Source organism: Aotus nancymaae, unplaced genomic scaffold (assembly GCF_030222135.1).
Source record: "Aotus nancymaae isolate 86718 unplaced genomic scaffold, 86718_ANA_hifiasm-v0.15.2.pri h1tg000028l, whole genome shotgun sequence".
Classification (NCBI taxonomy): domain Eukaryota; kingdom Metazoa; phylum Chordata; class Mammalia; order Primates; family Aotidae; genus Aotus; species Aotus nancymaae.
The window spans coordinates 17,986,588-18,010,083 of record NW_026988441.1 but is presented as its reverse complement, the minus strand read 5'-3'; the positions used below and the strand labels follow the sequence as shown (position 1 = coordinate 18,010,083).

Here is a 23,496-nt window from a genome sequence, read left to right as displayed (position 1 = left end):
TGGGTCTGCCATTCACCAAAATGGAGAAGTCAGGTGGGTTCTTTTGCAGGAGGAAGGGAAGGGTTGATGGCGGGGGATGGGAAGGGAGATTTTTTCAAAAGAGGCAGGGACAGCCTACCCTGGAGAGGGCTGGGGAGCCCCGGCCCCGGAGCTGTGAGGTGGGATTCACGTTTCTGTGTGGTTGGGCCAGGAGTCCAGGACACCACCTGTGTCTGACCTCTGGCAGAATGGGGGATGCAGGTTATGGAGTCAGAGCAGGATAGAATCCAGCTCTGCCGCCTACTTGCCGGGTGACCCCAACAAGTCACTTCCCATCTTAGAGGCCGGGCTTCCCCTTCCGTAAAAGGATTGATTTTGCCCGTTCCTGCGCTGTCCCCGGGGGAAAGCCCTTACCACCGAGTCAGTGGGACCCCCAGCACTGGGGTGATGAGCCCAAGGTCTCCGCACAGATAACAGCCAGGGAGGCTGGATTCTGACTTGGTACTTGGCCTGGTTAACCGGGACTGGGAAGCTCCTAGAAATGGGGGCACGGGACCTCCTGGGACCAGGAACTCGGGCTCAGAGACTGGGAGGGGAAAGGAGGAGGCGGCCAACCCGCCCCACCGCTTCCCGCCAGCTTCGGGCCCCCTCCCCCATACACACACCTAGGTTTCCCAGCATCTCCAGTCCTCCCCACCTCCGCCCCGGCTCTCAGGTTCCTCCCTGCGGGGTTCAGGAGCTCCGGCCTGGGGCATAGTAGTGGCTGGAAACCCTTTTCGGGGTACGAGGGGAGGGGGCTCCCCAGCCTGCAGCTGCCTCTACGGTGTTTGGTTTTAATAAAGTCTCTATGTCTCCTGCTCTGTCTCTCTGCCCCTCTCTTGCCCCTTCTCTGCCCAGTCCCTCTCTCCCCCGCCTCTCCCTCCTTCTAGGCCTCTGCGGCCCCTCCCCGCCTTCCCTCCCGGGCGGGGGGCGGCGCCGTGACGCGGCGGGGCGGGGGCAGGAAGGGGGTGTCGCTGACGCCGCGGCGGCCTCCGGCGGCTCCGGCCTTTTGTGCGGGCGGCTGGGTCTGGTGGGGGCGGCGGCCGCGAAAGGCCAGGCTGGTTCCCTGCGGGGACGCCCCGCGCAGCCCAGCCCCGCGCAGCCCGGCCCTGCCCTGCCCTGCCCTGCCCTGCCCTGCGCCCGGGGCGCGCCCGCCGCGCCGCATCCATGTTCGAGTAAGGACCGGGCGGCCGGAGCTCGGGGACCAGGGGCGCTGGGGAGGCCGCCGGAGGAAGAGGGCGCCGCGGGCTCGGGAGGCGGGGGAGCGCGGCGACTGCGGAAGTTGGGGGCCTCTGCACGTGGCTCGGGCCGGGGCGATCGGGGTGGGGGCGGGGCAGGAGGGTCCCGGGCAAGGGGTGCAGCTCGGGGGTGGGACGCGGGCGCGGGCGCAGTGCAGGGCCCGAGGTCCGGGTCGCCACTGCCGACCTGCAACGCGCTGGGTTGCGGGGTTTGGCTGGGAGCCCCCGGATTCTGGCGTGGAGGGCCTCCAGGCCTGACACCCCCCTGGCTGGGAGGTGAGGGGTGAGTGCGAGGCCGTGGGATGGAGGGAGGCTCGGGACCAGCCCAGGCCCACAGGCCGCGGAGCCCTGGGCGCGCCGGGAGCAGCCCCCTCGCGGCTGGGCCCCCTCCCACCGTCCGTGGCTGTCGCAGGTCTCGCGGCTGCCGGGGGTGGGGGCTTCCTGCGTCTCCCCAGACCGCGTGCTTGAGATAATGGGGGACGGGGGGTCCTGTGTGCTCGGAATTGACTTCTTAATCCCCTTCTGGTCCAGGTGGGCGCATGTGAATTGTCTTGCAAGTGTGTGTACGTGTGTCTGGGGCTGCTAGCCTGCAGCAGCTTTGGGCCTCTGACGGGGTTCCTGCGTGTAACTTACCTTAATTCCGACCGTGGCTCTGTGTGTTACTGTAAGTTACCTGTGTGTGCCTAGGCTCCAAGTCTGTGGCTGTGAGCGGCTGGTTGTGTGGTGTCGTGTGTCTCATTCCATCTGTAGCTCTCTGTGCAAATATAAATTACCCCTGTGTGTCTGAGTGTGACGTTGGAAGTGTGTGTACACGTGTCTGGAGCTATTGTGTGTAGCAACCTCCTTGGGCTGTGTGTGTTTTACCCACTAATTTCATCTGTGGCTCCAAGCATCGCCTGTAAGTTACCAGTGTGCATCTCATTGTGACTTAGTGGTGTGTGTACAAGTGTGCCTGGGCTCTGTGGGTTCTGCCATGACCCTCTGTGCCTGCATATGCCTGTAATTTAGTTCTGAAACGCTTTTTTTTGAGACAGAGTCTGGCTCTGTCACCCAAGCTGGAGTGCAGTGGCACGATCTTGGCTCACTGCAACCTCCGCCTCCCAGGTTCAAGACATTCTCCTACCTCAGCCTCCTGAATAGCTGGATTACAGGCACCCACCAGCATGCCCGGCTAATTTTTTGTATTTTTAGTAGAGACAGGGTTTCACCATGTTGGCCAGGCTGATCTTGAACTCCTGACCTCAGATGATCCGCCCACCTCAGCCTTCCAAAGTGCTGGGATTACAGGCGTGAGCCACCGTGCCCAGCTTGAAACTCTCATTTAACTCTGTGTCACTGTAAGTTACCTGTGTGTGTTCATTTGTGAAGTTGTGTGTCTAGGGCTCTGTGGGTGTGGCTGTAACTTACATCTGATTCCATCTTTGTGTGAACATTCCCTTGTGTATCCCTTTGTGACAGTGTTGAGTGGTGCCCAGGCCTCTCTGTGTACAGCTGAGTCCCTCTCTGGTTTTGTGTGTGTGCGAACAGTGTGAGACCCCTTGTGGCTCTCTGTGGGCCTGGGACCCTCCCTCCTAAGACTCTAGGAGTACTTAGGGTACTCTGGAGGCAATAATGGTAACTGACGTTGTCCATCTGTTACAGTTAGTAAAGCATGTGCCACGCATTATTCCATTACCTGGCCAGTGTGCCCTGGAGATCCACGCCCCCCTCGACTGCATTATTCCTAAGTCCTGCTTGGCTGTGTGAGCATCGGGGCTCCCCCCAGCCACAGCCACTGATACCTTCCACCCCTTGCCACTTTATTATTTATTTATTTATTTATTTTTTTAGAAGCAGTTTTGCTTTGTTGCCCAGGCTGGAGTGCAGTGGCGTGATCTCGGCTTACTGCAACCTTCACCTCCCTTGTTCAAGCAATTCTCCTGCCTCAGCCTCCTAAGTGGCTGGGATTACAGGGTGCGCCACCACGCCCGGCTAATTTTTGTATTTTTAGTAGAGATGGAATTTCACCATGTTGGTCAGGCTCGTCTTGAACTCCCGACCTCAAGTGATCTGCCCGCCTCGGCCTCCCAGAGTGATGGGATTACAGGTGTCAGCCACCGCGCCCAGCCCCTTGCCACTTAGGAAGTAGCTTTTGCTCTGCCTTCCCCACCAGATGGTGAGTGCTGTGCGAGCACAGGGACACTGAGTCGGGATGTGTTGGCCGATCATGGGACCTGGTTTAGCTGGGACTGTGTATATGTCACCTGGGGTTCTTTGGGACCAGTCTTTCACAGTATGGCTCTCTTTGTGACTGTGAATGTTACTTGTCTTCGGCTGTTTGCCGAGATTTCCTCATGGCTATGTGTGTGAATATAATTTATCCAGGACTGCCCTGTATCTGTGTGCACGAATGCGTCTGGCTAACTTTTCTGGGAAATTGCCGCGTGACTGTAGCAGACTAGCAATCTGCAGGGGTGTGTGTGTGTCTGTGATTACTCCGTGGCTCTCTGACTGTAGCATACCTGTGATGCTGTTGCTCTGTGCGTGTGTGTGCATATGTGAGAGAGACAGAGAGAGAGGAAAGAGACTCCTTGCAATCGTGGGGAAATGCAGTTTGTCCCTGACACCTACTGTGTGACTCTCATTGAGTTTCCCTTTTATGCACACCTGTGGATGCATCTGCCCTTTTCTGACCAGAGGCCGCTCAGGGCCGCTGGGGCCTGGGAAGTTGAAAGTCATGTGTCTGCAGTAGCAAAACTGCGTCACTTCTGAGTCTCCCCACCCCATAACAGTCCTCCATGCTCCTCCCTTCACTCTGCCTTCAGCTAGCCTGGTTGGGCAGCCCCAGGGCCCACCCTTGAGCACTTCCTCTTTGCCCAGCCCAGGAACAAAAACTGGGGGTGTGGTCCTTGCCCAGTCTGCCTGCCTTGAGCCTCTCCTCAGGCTTCCTGCCCCTAGACCTGTGGGTGCTGGGAAAGTAGGGCAGGTCTGTGTTTTAGGCTAGAGGGCTGAGAAGAGCAGGCTGGGGAGGATGTGGTCCCTGCTACTTAAGAGTCCCTCCCTGCTCACTAGGGCCGTCTGGGTGAAGCCAGACTCCTGCCTGAGGCCCCCAGCCCTGTGCAGCTCTGCTGCTCCTTAACCCCACTGGCCACCTCCCTCTTGCTCAGACCGGCCTGGCTCAGTCCTGTCCCTGAACTTGATGTTCTGCACCTGGAACCGTCTTCTCCCAGCCTTTGCCACATCTGTTCTTTGTCCTCAGGGCTCGAATGGGGGCCGTGTTCAGGGAGGCTTTTGCTGACTCTTACTAAAGAAGTTGGCTAGGCACAGTGGCTCATGCCTGTAATCCCAGCACTTTGGGAGGCCGAAGTGGGAGGATTGCTTGAGTTCAGGAGTTTGAGACCAGCCTGGGCAACATAGCAAGACCCCATTTCTACCAAAAAAAAAAAAAATTAAAAATCAGCTAGGCATGGTGGTGCGAGACTGTAGTCCCAGTTACCTGGGAAGCTAAGGTGGGGGGATCACTTGAGCCCAAGAATTCAAGCCTGGAGTGACCTGGGAGACTGAGGCTTGAGAATTACTTGAGCCCAGGGGTTCGGAGCTGCAGTTAACCATGATTTCACCACTGTACTGCAGCCTGGGTGACAGCCTGAGTGTAACCCTGGCTCTAAAAAATTTTTTAAAAGAAAGAAACCATCTATGCCCCCCTAGTTGTCCCATCCTTATCTGTGTGGTCCTCAAACTTGAACGTGCATCAGAATCTCTGGCCCCACCCCGGTTCTGACTCAGGAGGTTGGGAGTGGGTCCTGGCATCTGCCTTTCAGACACCTTCCAAGTCCTGCCTGCTGTTCTCTGGGTCCCGTACTGAGCAGCACTGCTTTATGGCATTCACCAGCGTCCGAGGTCGCCATCCCTGCTCACTTGTTTTCTTACTGACGGTCTGTGTTTCCCTGTGACAACGTCAGGTCCCTGCAGGCAGGGGCTTGTATCGGCTTTGCTCACTTCCTTTTGGCAGGTGCACAGTATTTAGAGGTGAAAGGCTGGAGTTGGGGGTCAGTCATGGAGGCTCCTAACACCAGATGTAGGTGCTTGTGAGGTCCCGGTCAGGGTCAGCAGAGTGTCGTGGACAGCGGTACACTGGGTTGGCAGCTGGGCTGTACACTCCATTTTAGTCTGCCCATCCCTGCGGGAGGGAAAGCAGCGTCATCAAACCAGGTGCCTTCCAGGTCCTGGGCTTTGTGGATCTCACCTCACCTACTCCTTCGTGCAACCCTAGGAGGTGGGCACTGTTATTCCCATCATACCCAAGAGGAAACTGAGGCACAGGAGGGTTCAGACACTGGGTCAGGGTCACATGAAAAGGAAGCGGCAGCACTTGACTGGAAGCTCCTTGGATTGTGGGGCCCACACTCCAGGCTGCTGCCCCCTAGACCTGCTGGTCCAAGGAGCCGTGCACCTGCTGGAACCCAAGTTCTATGAGGAGCAGGGGAGGAGGGCCGATCACCCACGTCCCCAGTGGCAAGTGCTCATGGAACACCTCCTGTGTGCCAGGCCCCACTCTAGGTGATGGGGACACTCACATCCTGGGGATGGGGGAGAAGGATAAAAACTAGAGGGAAATACTGAAGGTCCCAGGAAGCAGCAGGGAGATGTGCTTCGAAGAAAGAGAACGGGGAGGGGGATCAGGAGGGTGGGGTAGGGGTGTTAAATAGGGAGGTGGCCAAGGTGTCCACTGAGCAGAGACCCAAGGGAAGTGGGGGAGCCCTGTGGATGTGGATGTCTGGGAGGAAGGGCATCTTGAGCAGAGGCACTGGCCAAGGCAGGAGCTGGGAGAGGGAGCGCAGTGCTGATGAGGGCAGAGAGGAACCAGCCAGGAGGGCCCTGACGGGCTCAGGTGATCCCAGGCTCCCTCCGGCTGCAGGTCGGGGCAGGGACAGGAACAAGGAGACGAGAGATGGGTGCTGAGATGGCCCAGGGGAAAGGCAGTGGCCTAGGGCACTGGCTAATTAATTATTTCATTCATTTGTTTTATTCCACAAATTTATTTTATGAGTGAATTTACGTGAATGCCTACCCTGCATCCTGTCCCGTACTGTGCTGGGGACAGAGCAGTGACCAAGGTGACCCCTAGGCTTGCCATCAGGGAGTCTGAAGACCTGTGAGGGACTTGGACTTGTCATCAGATGGTGACAGCCCAGAGTAGTCCGGGATGGGCTGCCCAGGGAACTGTGGGGTCACACGTGAGCCAAAGTCCTGAAGGACACACAAGGATTTGCTAGGCAAAGAAGATCTGTGGTCTGGACAGAGGGAATGGTATATGTTAAGGCTTGCAATTAAGAGAAACAATTTTGAGTTGCCTCAAGTGGTGGAGGGAATACCACCTGCACCCCAGAATAGATCAAGGTCCCCAAATGGGAATCCTGCCTTGAAATAAACCAGACCTGTGGCCAGGCACAGTGGCTCATGCCTGTAATCTCCTAGCACTTTGCGAGGCTGAGGCAGGTAGATTGCCTGAGCTCAGGAGTTTGAGACTAGCCTGAGCAACATGGTGAAACCCCACCTCTACTAAAATACAAAAAATTAGCCGGGCATGGTGGTGTGCGCCTGTAATCCCAGCAACTCGGGAGGCTGAGGCAGGAGAATCGCTTGAACCTGGGAGGCGGAGGTTGCAGTGAGCTGAGATCACGCCACTGCACTCCAGTCTGGGTGACAGCATGAGACTTTGTCTCCAGAAAAGAAAGAAAAACGAAATAAACCAGGCCTGTATCCTATGGCAAGTGGGTCACCACTTTGAGCCAGTTTCCTCCTCTGTGAAGCAGGGATGGTTAATCGTATCAAAGGCACCAGCTTGAGAAATAATACAGTTAATCACAGGGAGAGCTTGATGTAGTTCCTGATAAGGAGTCAACAAAGAATGTCCTTTTCAAGTTCCCGACGCCATCCCCACAGTCCTTATTACAGTTGGTGTTTGCACAGTCAACTTGGGAGTGTCCTGTTTGCTCAGTGCCTGCCTCCCCACCAGAAGGCTCATTCGCCGAGGCCAGGGGCCGTGTCCGGCGGGCTCTGCTCGTGCCAGCTCCAGCCAGCGGGCAGATTCTTCATTTAGCTCCTGGTGTTGATTGAGCATTCGCTATGTGCCATGTACAGTTTTGGACTCTAGGGACCCAGTGGTAACCAAGACCTCCTGAAAGTCACAGTCTGGGCAAACATTACAAGCAGGGCACTTCGGATAGTCTGGGGTGTGGCGACGGAGGTGCCTGCCTCAGGCTGGGTGACGGGGAAGGAGAGCATTTGAGCTGAAGGGGACAGAGCTGGGGATGCTGGGGCTGTGGAAGGACATTCAGGCGGAGGGACTATAAGTGTGGAGGCCTTGGCCTGGGAACGAGGTTGGAAAGCTTAGGGACAAAAGGAGGCTGGGATGGCCGGAGTGGAGGGAGGAAAAGGAGAGGGAGGACATGAGGTCAGCGAGGTGCCAGGGCCAAATCACCACACCAAGGTGAGACCTTTCCTTTTACCTGGAGTGAGGTGCAACCAGGGCAGGGTTTGGACCTGATTCAGGCGGTCACAGACCCCTCTGGTTGTAGGACACCAGGGAAGAGGCCACTGGGGTGTCCAGGCTGGAGGTGATGGAGGTGATGGAGGCTGGAGCAGGGAGAAATTGGTATAATAAAAATAATGGAAATAGGCTGGGTGCAGTGACTCCTGTAATTCCAGCACTTTGGGAGACTGAGGCGGGCAGATCACAAGGTCAGGAGTTCAAGACCAGCCTGGCCAACATGGTAAAACCCCATCTCTACTAAAAATATAAGAATTAGCTGGGAATGGTGGTGCGTGCCTGTAATCCCAGCTACTTGGGAGGCTAAGACAGGAGAATCGCTTGAACCAGGACCCGGTAGGCGGAGGTTGCAGTGAGCTGAGATCACGCCACTGCACTCCAGCCTGGGTACAAAATAAACAAACAAACAAACAAATTAATAAATAAAGGAAATAGGGCCGGGAGCAGTGGCTCACACCTGTAACCCCAGCGCTTTGGTAATGTCTGAGGTGGGAGGATCACTTGAGGCCAGGAGTTTGAGAACAGCCTGGGCAACATAGCTAGACCACATCTCTAGAAAAAATATTTTAAAATAAAAAAAAAGTGATGCAGTGGTGTCCGCCTGTAGTCCTAGCTACCCGGGAGGCTGAAGCAGGAGGGTCACTTGAGCCCAGGAGCTCAAGGCTGCAGTGAGCTGTGATTGTGCCACTTTACTCCAGCCTGGGTGACAGAGCAATAGCCTGTCTCTAAAAATAAAAATAAACAATGAAAATAGATTTTGAAATGAGAGATGAGGAAAATAAAGAAATTAAGAAAGATGCTCAGGGTTTTAGCTCCAACAACTGAGTGGAAAGTCGCTGTTCAATAAATATTTGTTGTTTGAAATATTAAGTTAATTTTTAAAATAGCAGGTGTAGGCCAGGTGTGGTGACTCACGCCTGTAGTCAGTCCCATCACTTCGGGAGGCCAAGGTGGGCAGATCACTTGAGGTCAGGAGTTTGAGACCAGCCTGGCCAACATGGTAAAACCCCGTCTCTACTAAAAATGCAAAAATTAGCTGGGCGTGATGGTCCGAGCCTGTAGTCCTAGTTACTCTGGGGGCTGAGGCAGGAGAATCCCTTGAACCTGGGAGGTGAAGGTTACAGTGAGCTGAGATCACAGCACTGCACTCCAGCCTGGGCGTCAGAGCAAGACTCCGTCTCAAAAAAATAAAAAATTAAATAAAAAGTAGCAGATGTCATTGAGAGCTGTTAGAATTACTTTACATAGGCTGGGCATGGTGGCTCATGCCTGTAATCCCAGCACTTTGGGAGACTGAGGCTGGAGGATCGCTTGAGGCCACAGTGGCTCATGCCTATAATCCCAGCACTTGGAAAGCTGAGGTGGGCAGATCTTGAGGTCAAGAGTTCGAGACCAGCCTGGCCAACATGGTGAAACCCCATCTACTAAAGATACAAAAGTTAGCCAAGTGTGGTGGCAGGAGCCTGTAGTCCCAGCTACTCAGGAGGTTGAGGCAGGACAATCAGTTGAGCCCAGGAGGCGGAGGTTGCAGTGAGCCGAGATCACACCACTTCACTCCAGTTTGGGTGACAGAGCAAGACTCTGTTGCAAAAAAAAAAAAAAAAAAGTAAAATAATAAAGGAAGTGCTTTACATGTCCTGATTTGTGTAAGCCCCAAACAACCAGATGAGGCCATGTATTTATCGTCCCTGGATGACTGATGAAGTATGTAACTGTAGCACGGAGATGTTAAGGAGCGCGTTCTGAGTCTCACTGCTGGGAAGAGGAACAGGATGGCTGGGTGGATGCGTGTGTATTCGAGGATCGGTGGGCTGATGAGTGGGCCTCTGAAAATAGGCCTGTCCCCGAACCCCAGCCTGTTTCTCCCAGTAACACTCCTCTTCCTGCCCCCAGCACCACACCCCACTCTGGCCGGAGCACGCCAAGCAGCTCCCCATCGCTCCGCAAGCGGCTGCAGCTCCTGCCCCCGAGCCGGCCCCCACCTGAACCAGAACCAGGCACCATGGTGGAGAAGGGGTCAGATAGCTCCTCAGAGAAGGGTGGGGTGCCTGGGACTCCCAGCACCCAGAGCCTAGGCAGCCGGAACTTCATCCGCAACAGCAAGGTTGGTGCGAGCCCAGGTTGGGTGGGGAGGGGGCTGGGCGGGGGGCTGTCAGGTGATCTAGGGGTTCGTCCTGACTTCTCTTCTTTCCCTTGCAGAAGATGCAGAGCTGGTACAGTGTAAGTTTCCGGGCAAAGGGCTTGCTGGCGGGCTGGGAGGACAGGGTGCTGGGCCAGGAGCCCCAGGCTGCAGCACTCAAGGAGTGTGTGCTGAGATTGAGTGGGTGCAGAGCTAGGGTACATTCTGTGCTATGTGCTGTGTGACCTTGGATAAGTTACTTAACCTCTGGGCCTCTCCCTGTCCTTGAGAAACAGCCCCACCTTACAAGTCTGAAGGGAACGTGGATTGAGTCAGTGATGCTGCTGGGTGCTTGGTACAGGGCCTGGCTTGCATAGGAAATCTGTAATTGGCAGCTGCCATTGTGGTTACTCGTGTGTCGCGTGCAGTGGAACCCATCAGGGACGTAAGAGACTGAGGGGGTTCTGGGAGCTTTGCGGGGCAGAATTGGGAGTGTGAACCCCCGTCCAGATTCTCACCTCCCAAACATCCCCCAGATGCTGAGCCCCACTTACAAGCAGCGTAACGAGGACTTCCGGAAACTGTTCAGCAAACTCCCCGAAGCAGAACGCCTCATCGTGGGTGAGTCCTGGACCCCCAGTCACAGCTCCTAGCCCAGCCCTGCGACTCCCCACTGGCCCGCGGGTGCCGGCACAGCCCCATGACTCAGGTGTCCTCCTGTCTGTCCCTGGCCACTCTCAGATTACTCCTGCGCCCTGCAGCGAGAGATCCTGCTGCAGGGCCGCCTCTACCTCTCCGAGAACTGGATCTGCTTCTACAGCAACATCTTCCGCTGGGAGACCACGGTGAGCCCATGGCTACGCGGGGTGCAGAGGCGGAGGCCACCGAGGCCAAGCCCCACCCTGCTCCTACTGACCCTCCTGCTGTCCTCAGATCTCCATCCAGCTGAAGGAAGTGACGTGTCTGAAGAAGGAAAAGACGGCTAAGCTGATCCCCAACGCCATCCAGATCTGCACGGAGAGCGAGAAGGTGACGGAGGAGCCAGTGACGGGACCACACAGTCCCCCATCTCAGCAGGCCACCTCCCCCAACCATGCAGAGCCCCGTTTGTTCTGCACCCTGAGTTCTCTCTGAGCTGTCCCCTCTTTCTCTTCTCCCGGCCAGTCTCCCATCACCCCTGACCTGATCCCTGCACCAGCCTCTCTTCTCTTTCCCCAAAACCCATCACCTCACACAGCTGCTCAGGAACAGCAGAAATAGTAAAACTCTTCCATGTATGTGGTGCCTCAGCCGCCCCTCCCCTCGTGAGTCTCCCCTGATGCTGTGTCCCGTCCCTGTCATTGTGGCCTCGTGTCCGTTGGTTGCAAGATGGCTTTCTCACCAGCAGCGCAACAAGGAGGGGGAAGGTGTGGGGGATACTTCCCTGCAGACTTCCCTTTGTGTTATGTTGGTTGAAAGTGGATCTGGCCAGGTGCAGTGGCTCATGCCTGTAATCCCAGCGGTTTGGGGAGGCTGAGGTGGGAGGATTCCTTGAGCCCAGGAGGTCGGGGCTAGCCTAGACAACATAGTGAGACCCCGTCTCTACAAAAAAAAAATAAATAAATAAATTGCCGGGCGGGGTGACTCATGCCTGTAATCCCAGCACTTTGGGAGGCCGAGGTGGGCAGATCACGAGGTCAGGAGATAGAGACTAGCCCTGGCTAACACGGTGAAACCCCATCTCTAATAAAAATACAAAAATTAGCCGGTGTGGTGGCACATGCCTGTAATCCCAGCTACTCAGAAGGCTGAGGCAGGGGAATCACTTGAACCCGGGAGGTGGAGGTTGCAGTGAGCTGAAATCACTCCATTGCACTCCAGCCTGGGTGACAGAGCAAGACTCCATCTTAAAATAAATAAATAAATAAAATAAATAAATAACCAGATGTGGTGGCACGCACCTATAGTCCCAGCTACTCACTCATGAGGCTGAGACGGAGGATGGCTTGAGCCCAGAAGGTTGAGGCTGCAGTGCGCTGTGATCACGTCACTGCATTCCAGCCTGGGTGACAAAGCCAGACCCTGTCTCAGAAAAAAAAAAAATCAACTGACCATTCTTAGTGGCAAAGGAGGCTGGGCAAGTTCCCTGGGCTTCCCCATCACAGCCCAGCCCCTCTGGTCTGACCCTGTCTGGAGATGCATTCGTCCCCTCCCTGGACTAGGAGCTCTGAGTACAGGGCCAGGGGTTGTCTCTCCATCCCTGTGATTCTGGCGTCGTCCAGTGCAGGGCCGGGCGCAGGACAGGTGTTTTGTGGGATAATGCAGGGGTGAATTAATGGATTCATGGGGACAAAGATGTGGTGTCAGCGCAGATGAGGGTGGTGCCTCCCGCCTCTGTCCTGGCCTCTCCTGCACCTGCTCACACCTCTCTCTCTTCCCTCACAGCATTTCTTCACTTCCTTCGGGGCCCGTGATCGCTGCTTCCTCCTCATCTTCCGCCTCTGGCAGAATGCACTGCTTGAAAAGGTGGGCCTGGGTGAGGCCTGGGTGGGGACGGGGGGCTGCCAGGGGGACCGTGGAGCCAGGGGCTCCAGAACTTGCAGAGCTGGAGGCAGCCTTGGCTCTTCTCCGTGGGCACCAGGCCCAGTGCACCTGCAGCTCTTCCCTGGGCCCCACCTGATCCTGAAGCTGAGTTTCTGGCAAAGGGACATGGATTTGTGTAAACCGTCGTAATTCTTCCCTGGGGCTGAGAATGGTTTTCACCCTGAATGAAATCCAGGTTCCACTGGCAGTGGGGGAGCATGGATAGATAGTGGATGGTTGTCACAGGGATGTGGGCTATGGCTGGCCCCACAGCACCTTAGAAAGCCCCAGCCCTCTCCTCAGTCTGAGTGGCACTCATAGGCTGCCTTCTCAGATGCTCCGATCTCCCTGGGGCTGGCAGGAGCACTGAGGGTCCCATTCCGCAGCCTGAGAGAGGGACAGTGCACTTAGGCCCTAAGGAGGACAGAACAGAACCCCGGGGTTCCAGCCCCATCCCCTGGGGCAAGTGATTGAACCCCATCTGTCAAATGGGGGCCATCTCCACTTCATAACACCCAGAATTGGGTCCAGAATAAATACTCAGTCATGTCAGCTCTCATGAGCAGAGTGATTCGCTCCCTGGCCACCGGCCCCCGCCCCCGGCTGTAGAACAAGCTCCCTTAGGGTCACATCTCAGCACTGCCACGTCCTGGCTGGATCTTAGCATGTCACCTTGCACTTCTCAGCGCCATTGTTTTGAAGACACAGTGAGTTAGCACATCTGTAAAGTGGTTAGGAGAATGCACCTAGTTGACAAGGCAGCAAGTGTCTGCTGCTGTGATCACTTACTGTTATCTGGCATCACAGCCACTCTGGCCAAGGGTGGCTGAAAGCCTAAGGCTCCCGAGGACACCTGGGAAAAGATTTGGTGGGGGAGCCAGGATAGCATAGGGGTGGGAGCCTCAGCCCTGGAGTCTGGCAGGGCTTGACCAAGTCACTTGAACCTTGAACGCATGACTTTCCCTACATGACTTCCCTTCCCTGGGCCTCCGTATTCTCTGTAAAAATGGGAACATTCATGGCTGGGCATGGTGGCTCACGCCTGTAATCCCAGCACTTTGGGAGGCCGAGGTGGGTGGATCATGGTGCCCACAAGGTGAGGAGTTCGAGACCAGCCTGGCCAACATGGTGAAACCCTGTCTCTACTAAAAACGTAAAAATTAGCCGGGTGTGGTGACACACACCTGTAATCCCAGCGACTTGGGAAGCGGAGGTAGGAGAATCACTTGAACCCCAGAGGCAGAGGTTGCAGTGAGCTGAGGTTACACCACTGCACTCCAGCCTGTGTGACAGAGCCAAACTTCATCTAAAAAAAAGTTATTAAAAAAAGTGGGAACATTCTCTGGCCAGAGTATTGTGGGAGGCCGGAGGCATAAGTGCTGGCTGCAGGGCCTGGAGGGGCTGTAGCAGGGGGTTTCCCATGTGTTGGGGCCAGATCTGGTGCGGGAGATCGTGGCTGCCTCCTTGTGGAAGCCAGGGGACCTGCAGAGGCCAAGGGCTGGTGAGGAATCTGGCGGGCCGGGCTCTGGCTGGGGTGAGATGGAGGCCAACCCCAGATCCCACCTGCCCAGACGCTGAGTCCCCGAGAGCTCTGGCACCTGGTGCATCAGTGCTACGGCTCAGAGCTGGGCCTCACCAGCGAGGATGAGGACTACGTCTGCCCCTTGCAGCTAAACGGTCTAGGGTGAGTTGGAGGTCAGGGGAGGTTGCAGGGGTCTGGGGAGAACAGGACGGGCCGTGTGCAGAGTTCCTGGAGTGCTGGGGGGCCTGACGTGGTTGTACGAAGTCTGTGGGATCCAGGAGGGCGTGTGGGGTCTCAAGGACACAGCAGTCCTGCTTCCTCCCCTTCCCCGCAGGACCCCCAAGGAAGTGGGAGATGTGATCGCCCTGAGCGACATTACCTCCTCAGGGGCAACTGACCGCAGCCAGGAGGCGAGCCCGGTGGGTTCACGCCGTGGCCGTGTCACCCCCAACCTTTCCCGAGCCAGCAGCGACGCAGACCATGGGGTAAGCAGTGGGGTGGAAAGGGGCGGGATACTGATAGGAAGAGACAGAGGAGGGCTTGGGGTGTAGTGGGAGGAGGACAGCCTGACAGATATGGAGGGGAATGGACAGAAGGGGCAGGGAAGGGGTGGATGGAGGAACAGGATTGGGGGGGAGAGAGGGGACAGACAGAAAGGGTGAGAGACAGAAGGGGAGGGACATGGGTGGATGGATGAAGCAGGAGACAGACAGACGGACAGGACAGGCAAGAAAGCTTATGGCCCAGGCATCTGAGACAAGCGTGGCAGGGGCTGAGAGGGGCCCCATCTGGGTGGCCCCAGGCCGATCGCAGCTCCGCCGCGAGCCTTCGGTGCCTATACCACCCGAGGTGGATACGTACGGCGCCGACACCACCCGAGGTGGATACGTACGGCGCCGACACCACCCGAGGTGGATACGTACGGTGCCGACACCACCCTGGAGTCCTTGTGGCCAGTGTGGACCTGGGGGCCCTGGGGCTGGTGGGAGGTGGCCAAGGCTACATCAGGCCTTTCTCTGCAGGCAGAGGAGGACAAGGAGGAGCAGGTAGACAGCCAGCCAGACGCCTCCTCCAGCCAGACAGTGACCCCGGTGGCTGAACCCCCGAGCACAGAGCCCACCCCACCTGATGGGCCCGCCACCCTAGGCCCCTTGGATCTGCTGCCCAGCGAGGAGCTGTTGACGGACACGAGTAACTCGTCTTCATCCACCGGAGAGGAAGGTGAGGCAGGTGGGTGCGATTCGTTCGCCTCCGGTACTTGCAAGCCTCGCTCAGCCTTAAGCAAGAGGGGATGGATTAGCTCACAGCTCTGAGAATCCAGGTGCAGGCGGGATGGCGTTCAGGCGCTGTTTCTAGAAATCTGTCTTTAGCTCTGCTTTGAAGGCAGCATGGCAAGGTGAACGCAAGGCAGCTTGCTGGGGTTCAGATCCTGGCCACGGACCGAAGGCAGCTTGCTGGGGTTCAGATCCTGGCCACACTGCTTCTGTACCATGTCACGTGGACAGATTGTGTAACTTCTCTGAGCTTTGCTTTCCTTCTCTGAAAATGGGGTTAACAATGATAATACCCACTTCATAGGGTTTTGTTAAGAGAATGAAATGAGGCTGGGCACAGTGGCTCACTCCTGTAGTCCCAGCACTTTGGGAGACTGAGGTGGGAGGATTGCTAGGTATGGTGGTGCACAGCTGTAGTCCCAGCTATTTGGCAGACCAAGGCAAGAGGATCCCATGAGGCCAAGAGTTTGAGACAAGCCTGGGCAACATAGTGAGACCCCTGTCTTTACAAAAGATTTAAAAAAAATTAGCCAGGCATGGTGTCATGCACCCTGTGTAGTGTCAGCTACTAGGGAGGCTGAGGCAGGAGGAATGCTTGAGCTCAGGAGCTGGAGGCTGCAGTGAGCTATGATTGCATCACTGCACTCCAGCCTGGGCAACAGAGCAAGATCCTGTTGCTAAAATGAACAAAGGAAGAGAGAATGAAGTGATTTCATGACTTTTAGTATTACCATTATCATTATTCGTTTTCTCTCTCCACTAATTCTCAGGTAGCCTCTACTCTTGTCTCTTACAGGGCAGAGATGACTGCCCCAGACCAGCCCAATGAGAGAGAGCAGCCTATTTTTTCCATTGTCTACAGCTGACACCCTAGGGTTGGCTCTGATTGCTCCACCTTGAGAGCGTGCCTGCACCTGAACCAATCACTGTGGTTGAGCAGCTGGGCCTGGGTCGCACACTCACCCCTGAATCAATTGCTGTGCTCCTAGGCTGATGCTCCCAGGAGCACGTGCTCACCCCATAATGAACCCCTGTGGTTTCAGTCGCAGGGCCTAGGTGTGTTCTCCACCCAGAACCAAGCACGGTGGCTCTGACGGGCTGGGCCTGGGGCAGATGCCCACCCTCAGCCCATCCCTGAGTCAGAAGGGCTCTGTGTCAGTGTCCTGCTCTGACCCGGGAGGTTGGGCCTGCCCGTGCACCCTACAAGGCCTGGGAGTGGAGAGGCGTGGCCTGCGGTGGGAGGGAGGGAGGAGTAGAGGCGGTCATCACCCCGAACCCTCCCCTGTCTGCAGCGGACCTGGCCGCCCTGCTTCCCGACCTCTCGGGCCGCCTCCTCATCAACTCCGTTTTCCATGTGGGCGCTGAGCGGCTCCAGCAGATGCTCTTCTCGGACTCGCCCTTCCTCCAGGGCTTCCTGCAGCAGTGCAAGTTCACAGGTCAGTGGGGGCGCGTGAAGGAGAGGCCGAGGTTACGCAGGTGCAGGGGAGGGGTGAGGAAGGGTAGCCCAGGACACGGGAAGGCACTGCTAGCTAGTGGGGCCGGGCGGGGTGGTGAAAAGCAACGTCTGTGAGACCAGAAGCAGTTCTGCCTCTTACTAGCTGGGTAGGCTTGGGTGGGATTCTGAGACTCCCTGTGCCTCAGTTTCTCCTTCTGCATAATGGGGTACGGTAATAGTACCTGGCTTATTGGTTCTCATGAGAACTAAATGAGTTTATACTAGAAAAGCGCCTAGAGCAATACCATATGGAAAGCATTTAATAAATACAAATTAAGAGGCTGAGGCGGGCTTACGCCTGTAATCCCATCACTTTGGGAAGCTGAGGTGGGCGGATCACTTGAGGTCAGGAGTGCGAGACCAACCTGGGCAACATGGTGAAATCTCGTCTCTACTGAAAATACAAAAATTAGCCGGGTGTGGTGGCGCATGCCTATAGTCCCAGCTACTCGGGAAGCAGGAGCTGGAGAATTGCTTGAACCTTGGAGGTGGAGGTTCCAGTGAGCCGAGATCTCGACACTGCACTCCAGGCTGGGTGACAGAGCGAAACTCTGTCTCAAAAAAAGGGGCGGTGGGGGCAGCTGGGCAGGGTGGCTTATGCCTGTAATCCTAGCATTTTGGGAGGCCAAGGCGGTGGATCACCTGAGGTCAGGAGTTTGAGACCAGCCTGGCCAACATGGTGACACCCCATCTCTACTAAAAATACAAAAAAATTAGCTGGGTGTGGTGGTGGGCACCTGTAATCCCAGCTACTGGAGAGGCTGAGGCAGGAGAATCACTTGAACTCGGGAGATGAAGTTTGCAGTGAGCCAGGATCGTGCCATTGCACTCCAGCCTGGGCAACAAGAGCAAGACTGTCTCAGAAAAAAAAAAAAAAAAAGAAGTTTGAGACCAGCCTGGGCAACATAGTGAGACCCAGTCTTTACAAAAATAAAAAAATTAGCTGAGCATGTACACCTGTAATCCCTGCTACTCTGGAGGCTGAGGTGGGAGAATTGCTTGAACCTGGGAGGCGGTGGTTACAGTAAGCCGAGATCGTGGACTGCACTCCAGCCTGGGCGACAGAGTGAGACTGCATCTCAAAAACAAACAGACAAAAAAATAAAATAAAAAAAGCTCCTGAGGCCTCCCCAGAAAGCAGATGCCAACATCAGGCTTCCTGTACAGCTTGTGGAACTGTGAACCCATTAAACCTCTTTATAAGTTACCGAGCCTCTGGTATTTATAGTAATGTAAGAACGGCCTAACCCTGACACACTACCCCGTTTAGGACATAAGCATAGTTTTGGGGTCCTTGTAGCCCCCCCAACACAAGGCACAGTCTTCATGATTCTGCAGGGGATACATGTCTCATCAATATAGAAAAAGAAATAAAGAGAAACTCGCATCTGATGCACTTGGCCCAGCTTGAATCTCTTTCGTAGCCTCCCAAGTTCCTTGGCTGGTCCCGTGTCAACCCTTCAGCCTCACTCAGCTCTGTGGCTGCCCCTCTCCATATCTGGCTGCCCCGTCCCAGCCTCAGGGGACTCCTCCCAGTGTCGGCCTCCCAGGCTCCTCTGCCCCCACCCACTTCCTTCCTTCCTCAGTTCCTCCTTCAGGTCTTGGTTTTGATTTCGCATCCTCCTGGCAGCCTTCCCTGACCCTCCTCAGATGGCAGATACCCCCAGACCCTCAGCCGCTGCCCTTACCAGCACGCTGATAGTGTGTGGTCATTTAGATATTCCTGTTGTTCCCAAGAGATTCTGGGTCTCAGGGCAGGAGTTCATCTATCCTGGTCTCCCTCTGGCCTCCAAGCCCTGCACAGGCCTGACAGGGTAGACATTAACGATTAGCACGTATTTATTTTTGATTCGGGGTCTCACTGTTGCCCCGGCTGGAGTGCATTGGCGCAATCTTGGGTCACTGTAGCCTCTGCCTCCCGGGTTCAAGCGATTCTCCTGCCTCAGCCTGAAGTGGCTGGGATTACAGGCACCCGCCACCACACCAGGGTAATATTTGTATTTTTAGTAGAGACGGGGTTTCACCAGGTTGGCCGGGCTGGTCTCGATCTCTTGCCTTTAGTGATCCACCCTCCTTGGCCTCCGGAAGTGCTGGGATTAGAGGTGTGAGCCACCATGCCTGGCCGCCTCAGGGAGCTTTTGATCATGGTGGAAGGCAAAGGGGGAGCGTGTGAGAGAGAGTGGAGGGGAGGTGCCACACACTTAAATGATCTCAGAAGAACTGACTATCATGAAGACAGCACCAATCCATGAGGAATCCGCCCCCATGATCTAAAGACCTCCCCCCAGGCTCCACCTCCAGCACTGGGGATTACATTTCAAGATGAGATTTGTGCAGGGACAAATCACCAAACTATACCCAACTCAGACTCTGTCCTCGGGGTACTGGGGAGCCGTGGAGTGTTCTAGGAAGAGAAGGGATAGACTCAGGCTTGGCTTTAACAAGATGCCCCTGGACCAGATGAGGAGACTGAGGTCAGACACTCAAGGGAAGACTGGGCAGGCAAAAATGGGCTGAACGAGGAGTGAAGCTTGGGAGTTTTGGTGAACACAGTGGAGGTAACAAACTAGGAGTCTGACTGCAGGGTGTCCAGGACAAGGCCTAGCGCTCCAGTGGGAGCCTGGAGTGCCCCCGAGTGGGGACCTGGGAGGTGCAGCAGGTTTGGAGAGATGCTGAGGCCATGTGGGGCTCTGTGGGTTCCAGGGGTCCGGGGACCCTCCAGGGGAAAGTGTTGAGAAGATTGCAAGTCCAATGCTCAGGGCAGAAGCCGGGACGGGTGCAGAGGGGGAAACTGAGGCTGCAGCAGTGGATGAGATGGTCCTACCCCAACAGCTAAGGTTTTAGGCTCCTGGAAGAAAGGTGGGGACACAGAGGAAGGGTGGGGATTGGGCCAAGTCCCCAGAGAGATATCCCAGAAGTCTGAGTCTCCTGTGGCTTGTGGGCAGAGGACTGGGGTGTGGTCTCATGCTGCTCCTCCCTCTGCCAGACGTGACCCTGAGCCCCTGGAGTGGGGACAGCAAGTGCCACCAGCGCCGGGTGCTGACGTACACCATCCCCATCAACAACCCGCTGGGCCCCAAGAGCGCCTCCGTGGTGGAGACACAGGTGGGCCAGGTGGGGCGGCCGGGCAGGTGGGGCAGCCGGGTGGGTGGGGTGACTCTGACTCCCCCGGCGCTGTCCCTGCAGACACTGTTCCGGCGAGGCCCCCAGGCTGGCGGGTGTGTGGTGGACTCTGAGGTGCTGACGCAGGGCATCCCCTACCAGGACTACTTCTACACTGCCCACCGCTACTGCATCCTGGGTCTGGCCCGGAACAAGGCGAGGCTCCGGTGAGTGGTGGCTGGCCCCTCCATCCCACGCCCTGGTGGCCCCAGGGCCCCCGTCCACTCCTCAAGTCAGCAGCAGAGCGTTGGTTCCCACCCTGGTGGAGGAACAGAAGCGTGGGGTTCCTGAAGCCCTTGTGCTCCGAATAGTGGAGGGTGGGAAAAGAGTGGCCCTGGGACGGCTCCTCCCATCTCAGAGAGAGTTTGAGCCTCAAGATCCCGAGGATACAGCAGCAAAGCCAGGCAATGTCACCTCTCTCAGGGAGCTCATATTCAAGTGAGGAATTGGGTAATAGAGAAATAGGAAAATCTGGCTGGGTGCGGTGGCTGACGCCTATAATCCCAGCACTTTGGAAGGGTGAGGTGGGCGGATCACTTGAGGTCAGGAGTTCGAGACCAGCCTGGCCAACACGGCAAAAACCCATCTTTATTAAAAATAGAAAAATTAACCGAATGTGCTGGTGAGTGTTTGTGGACCCAACTACTCAGGAGGCTGAGGCAGGAGAATTCCTTGAACCTGGGAGGTGGAGGCTACAGTGAGCTGAGATCGCACCACTGCACTCCAGCCTGGGCAACAGATGAGACTTCATCTCAAAAAAAAAAAAAAAGAGAGAGAGAAATAATTAGGAAGAAAACATGGCAGGTTATAGAAGCTGGGGCGTGGAGGCTTTTACACCTGATACGCTGGTCAGGGAGGGGCCCGCTGGGAAAGAAATTTTTCACCAAGAACCTGAAGGAGCTGAGAGCAACTCATTTGGGACCGCAGGTGCAAAGGCCCTGAGGCAGGGGTGTGGGCAGTGGCTGGGGTGGAGTAAGATGGGGTGAGTAGGAGGTGAGATTCAAGTGGCGAACCAGGGCCTGATGCAGTGACTCACACCTGTAATCCCAGCACTTTGGGAGGCTGAGGCAGGAGGATCGCTTGGGCCCAGGAGTTTGAGGGCAGCCTGGGTAACATAGTGAGGCCCTGTTTCTACAAAAAAAAAATTTTTTTTTAATTAGCCAGGGCTGGGCGCCGTGGCTCACACCTGTAATCCCAGCACTTTGGGAGGCCAATGCAGGTGGATCACTTGAGGTCAGGAGTTCGAGACCAGCCTGGCCAACATGGTGAAACCCTGTCTCTACTAAAATTACAAAAATTAGCCGGGCATGGTGGTGCACATCTGTAATCACCACTACTTGGGAGGCTGAGGCATGAGAATCACTTGAACCTGGGAGGCAGAGATTACAGTGAACTGAGATTGTGCCACTGCACTCCAGCCTGAGTGACAGAGTGAGACTCCGTCTCAAAACAAAATAAAACAAAAAAATTAACCAGACATGGTGGAGGTTGCAGTGAGCCACGATTATGCCATTGCACTTTAGCCTGGGCGACAAAGCAAGACCCTGTCTCAAAAAAAAAAAAAAATGAACCAGATGTGGCTCATGGTGAAGACTGCTTTTACCTCGAGGTACAACTAGGGCAGGGCTCTGAGCCAGGAGGGTGCTGACCTGACTGAGGTGGTCCCAGGCTCCCTCTGATCTAGTGGACAGGGACAGGAGCAGGAGGCCAGAGAGGAGGCTGCTGGGACATCCAGGCTAGAGGGGACAGAGGCTGCTGGATCAGGGTGGGACAGTGGAGGGGAAAAGTTTAGATTCTGGAGAGATTTTGTAGGTTTAGCCGACAGGATTTGATGAGAGATTGGATGTGGGGGTAAGGGAAAGAAGAGAGCTCAAGGAATACCCCGAGGCATTTGGCCTGAGTCACTACAGCCACCGACGGAGCTGCTGGTGACTGAGATGGAGGCGGCAGGGAGGAATGGGTCCGGGGAAAGATCAGGTCAGTTGAGGACTGAGCTGTCTCTGCTGAGCTGAGCCCATGTGGAGTTGGGGTACTGCAGCCAGATGGAAGAGGTTCAGGGGCGAGGTCTGTGAGTGGACAGGGCTTGGGCTGCTGGGAGTGTTACCCAGGTAGTGGCATGGGTGGAGTTGGCTGGCATTTAGGCTGAGTGGGGTGGTGTGTGGGTGATCCAGGGAAGCCATGGAGGGTAGGGAACCCATCTGTTTTGTCTGAGTGACAAGGGACCCTCTGAATTACGGGAAGGAAAGAATCCATCTTGGGGGACGAGGCAGCCAGGGCTGGAGTCAGACCCAGACCTCCTTCCCCTGATCTCCCAACGCCAGAGTGTCTTCTGAGATCCGCTATCGAAAGCAGCCGTGGAGCCTGGTGAAGTCGCTCATTGAGAAGAACTCGTGGAGCGGCATTGAAGACTATTTCCACCATCTGGGTAGGGGCAGAAGGCTGGTCGGGGCGCGGGTTGTGGGGTGGCCTGGCCAGGTGTGGACATCCAGAGACCCCTCTCTTTTACACAGAGCGAGAGCTTGCCAAGGCTGAGAAGTTGTCACTGGAGGAAGGCGGGAAGGATGCCCGGGGCTTGCTATCCGGTCTGCGGCGGCGGAAGCGGCCCCTGAGCTGGCGGGCTCACGGGGACGGGCCGCAGCACCCAGACCCCGACCCCTGCGCCCGGGCCAGCATGCACACCTCGGGTGCGTTCCACTGGGGCCTGGTCCAGATGGGCGGAGGAACTGGGGTCCTGGACCGGGCCATCTGACTCCAAGCCGCTCTCCTGCAGGCTCCCTCAGCTCCCGCTTCTCCGAGCCGTCTGTAGACCAGGGCCCTGGAGCAGGCATCCCCAGTGCCCTGGTTCTCATCAGCATTGTGTGAGTAAGAGACAGGAGCAGTGGCCACACAGGCCTGAATCTGCCTCCTGGCTGTGTGACCTTGGGCAGGTGCTTGGGCTCTCTGGGCTCCCTTAGCTTAAGTGGGTGCGTGTGTTTGGTTACAGCAAGGATTAGACAGGCGATGTTTGGGATGTGTCGGTTTGCCATGGAGAAGCCTTCCCTGCTAAAAGAGCAGAGCCCCGGCGGCGGTCGGGGGAGATCAGAGAGCCCTGACCTCATCCAAGGGTCAAGGGGAGCTTTCTGGAGGAGCAGGCACACAAAGATTCTGGAATTAGGTGCACAGGGAGAGGCGTGCATAACAAGTGAGGTCGTTGATGCACGTTACTCACATCTTCTGTGCCCACCCCTAAGCTGGGCAATGCTGAGGACACAGCAGTGACCTTGAGGGGAAGATAGACCTGACACCAGACCAGAGTGATCAGGGCCGGCATGGGGGAGGCACGGGCAGAGGGGTCGGGGCCAGGAGTGGGGAAGCCCTGGGAGGCCAGTGGCAGCTTCCTCCCAGGCCACAGGGGGCAGTCAGGATGGGCATCCTGGGAGAGTAGAGACCGCCTAGGCTAAGGGCATTGGCGGGGAGAACCCACATGCCCGCCAGCCCAGAGGCCTGCAGGAGCGGGCAGGCAGGACACTGGGAGGAAACAGAAGCAGGATCCCAGGGTTGAGCAGACCCTGGGAGGTGAGGGTCAGGTCGGCCA

The 23,496-nt window shown here is 56.3% G+C and overlaps 1 protein-coding gene across 4 annotated transcripts in view; it reads left to right on the top strand.

Annotated features, from left to right (window-relative positions):
• GRAMD1A (GRAM domain containing 1A) overlaps window positions 1-23,496 on the top strand; it is a 39,545-nt gene that overhangs the window by 12,077 nt on the left and 3,972 nt on the right. Inside the window, exons 1-16 of one of the 4 annotated variants that reach the window (XM_064381495.1) lie at window positions 1,025-1,193; window positions 9,682-9,892; window positions 9,988-10,008; window positions 10,444-10,528; window positions 10,649-10,752; window positions 10,841-10,936; window positions 12,332-12,412; window positions 14,041-14,153; window positions 14,326-14,476; window positions 15,014-15,212; window positions 16,558-16,701; window positions 19,747-19,865; window positions 19,947-20,089; window positions 22,244-22,347; window positions 22,433-22,606; window positions 22,693-22,780. In XM_064381495.1, the coding sequence (XP_064237565.1) occupies window positions 1,186-1,193; window positions 9,682-9,892; window positions 9,988-10,008; window positions 10,444-10,528; window positions 10,649-10,752; window positions 10,841-10,936; window positions 12,332-12,412; window positions 14,041-14,153; window positions 14,326-14,476; window positions 15,014-15,212; window positions 16,558-16,701; window positions 19,747-19,865; window positions 19,947-20,089; window positions 22,244-22,347; window positions 22,433-22,606; window positions 22,693-22,780 (1,841 nt within the window). In that variant the 5' untranslated portion in view covers window positions 1,025-1,185. Of the gene's footprint in view, window positions 1-1,024; window positions 1,194-9,681; window positions 9,893-9,987; window positions 10,009-10,443; window positions 10,529-10,648; window positions 10,753-10,840; window positions 10,937-12,331; window positions 12,413-14,040; window positions 14,154-14,325; window positions 14,477-15,013; window positions 15,222-16,557; window positions 16,702-19,746; window positions 19,866-19,946; window positions 20,090-22,243; window positions 22,348-22,432; window positions 22,607-22,692; window positions 22,781-23,496 lie in introns of those variants that run through there. The other 3 variants (XM_064381494.1, XM_064381493.1, XM_021676533.2) reach the window with 3 other exon arrangements.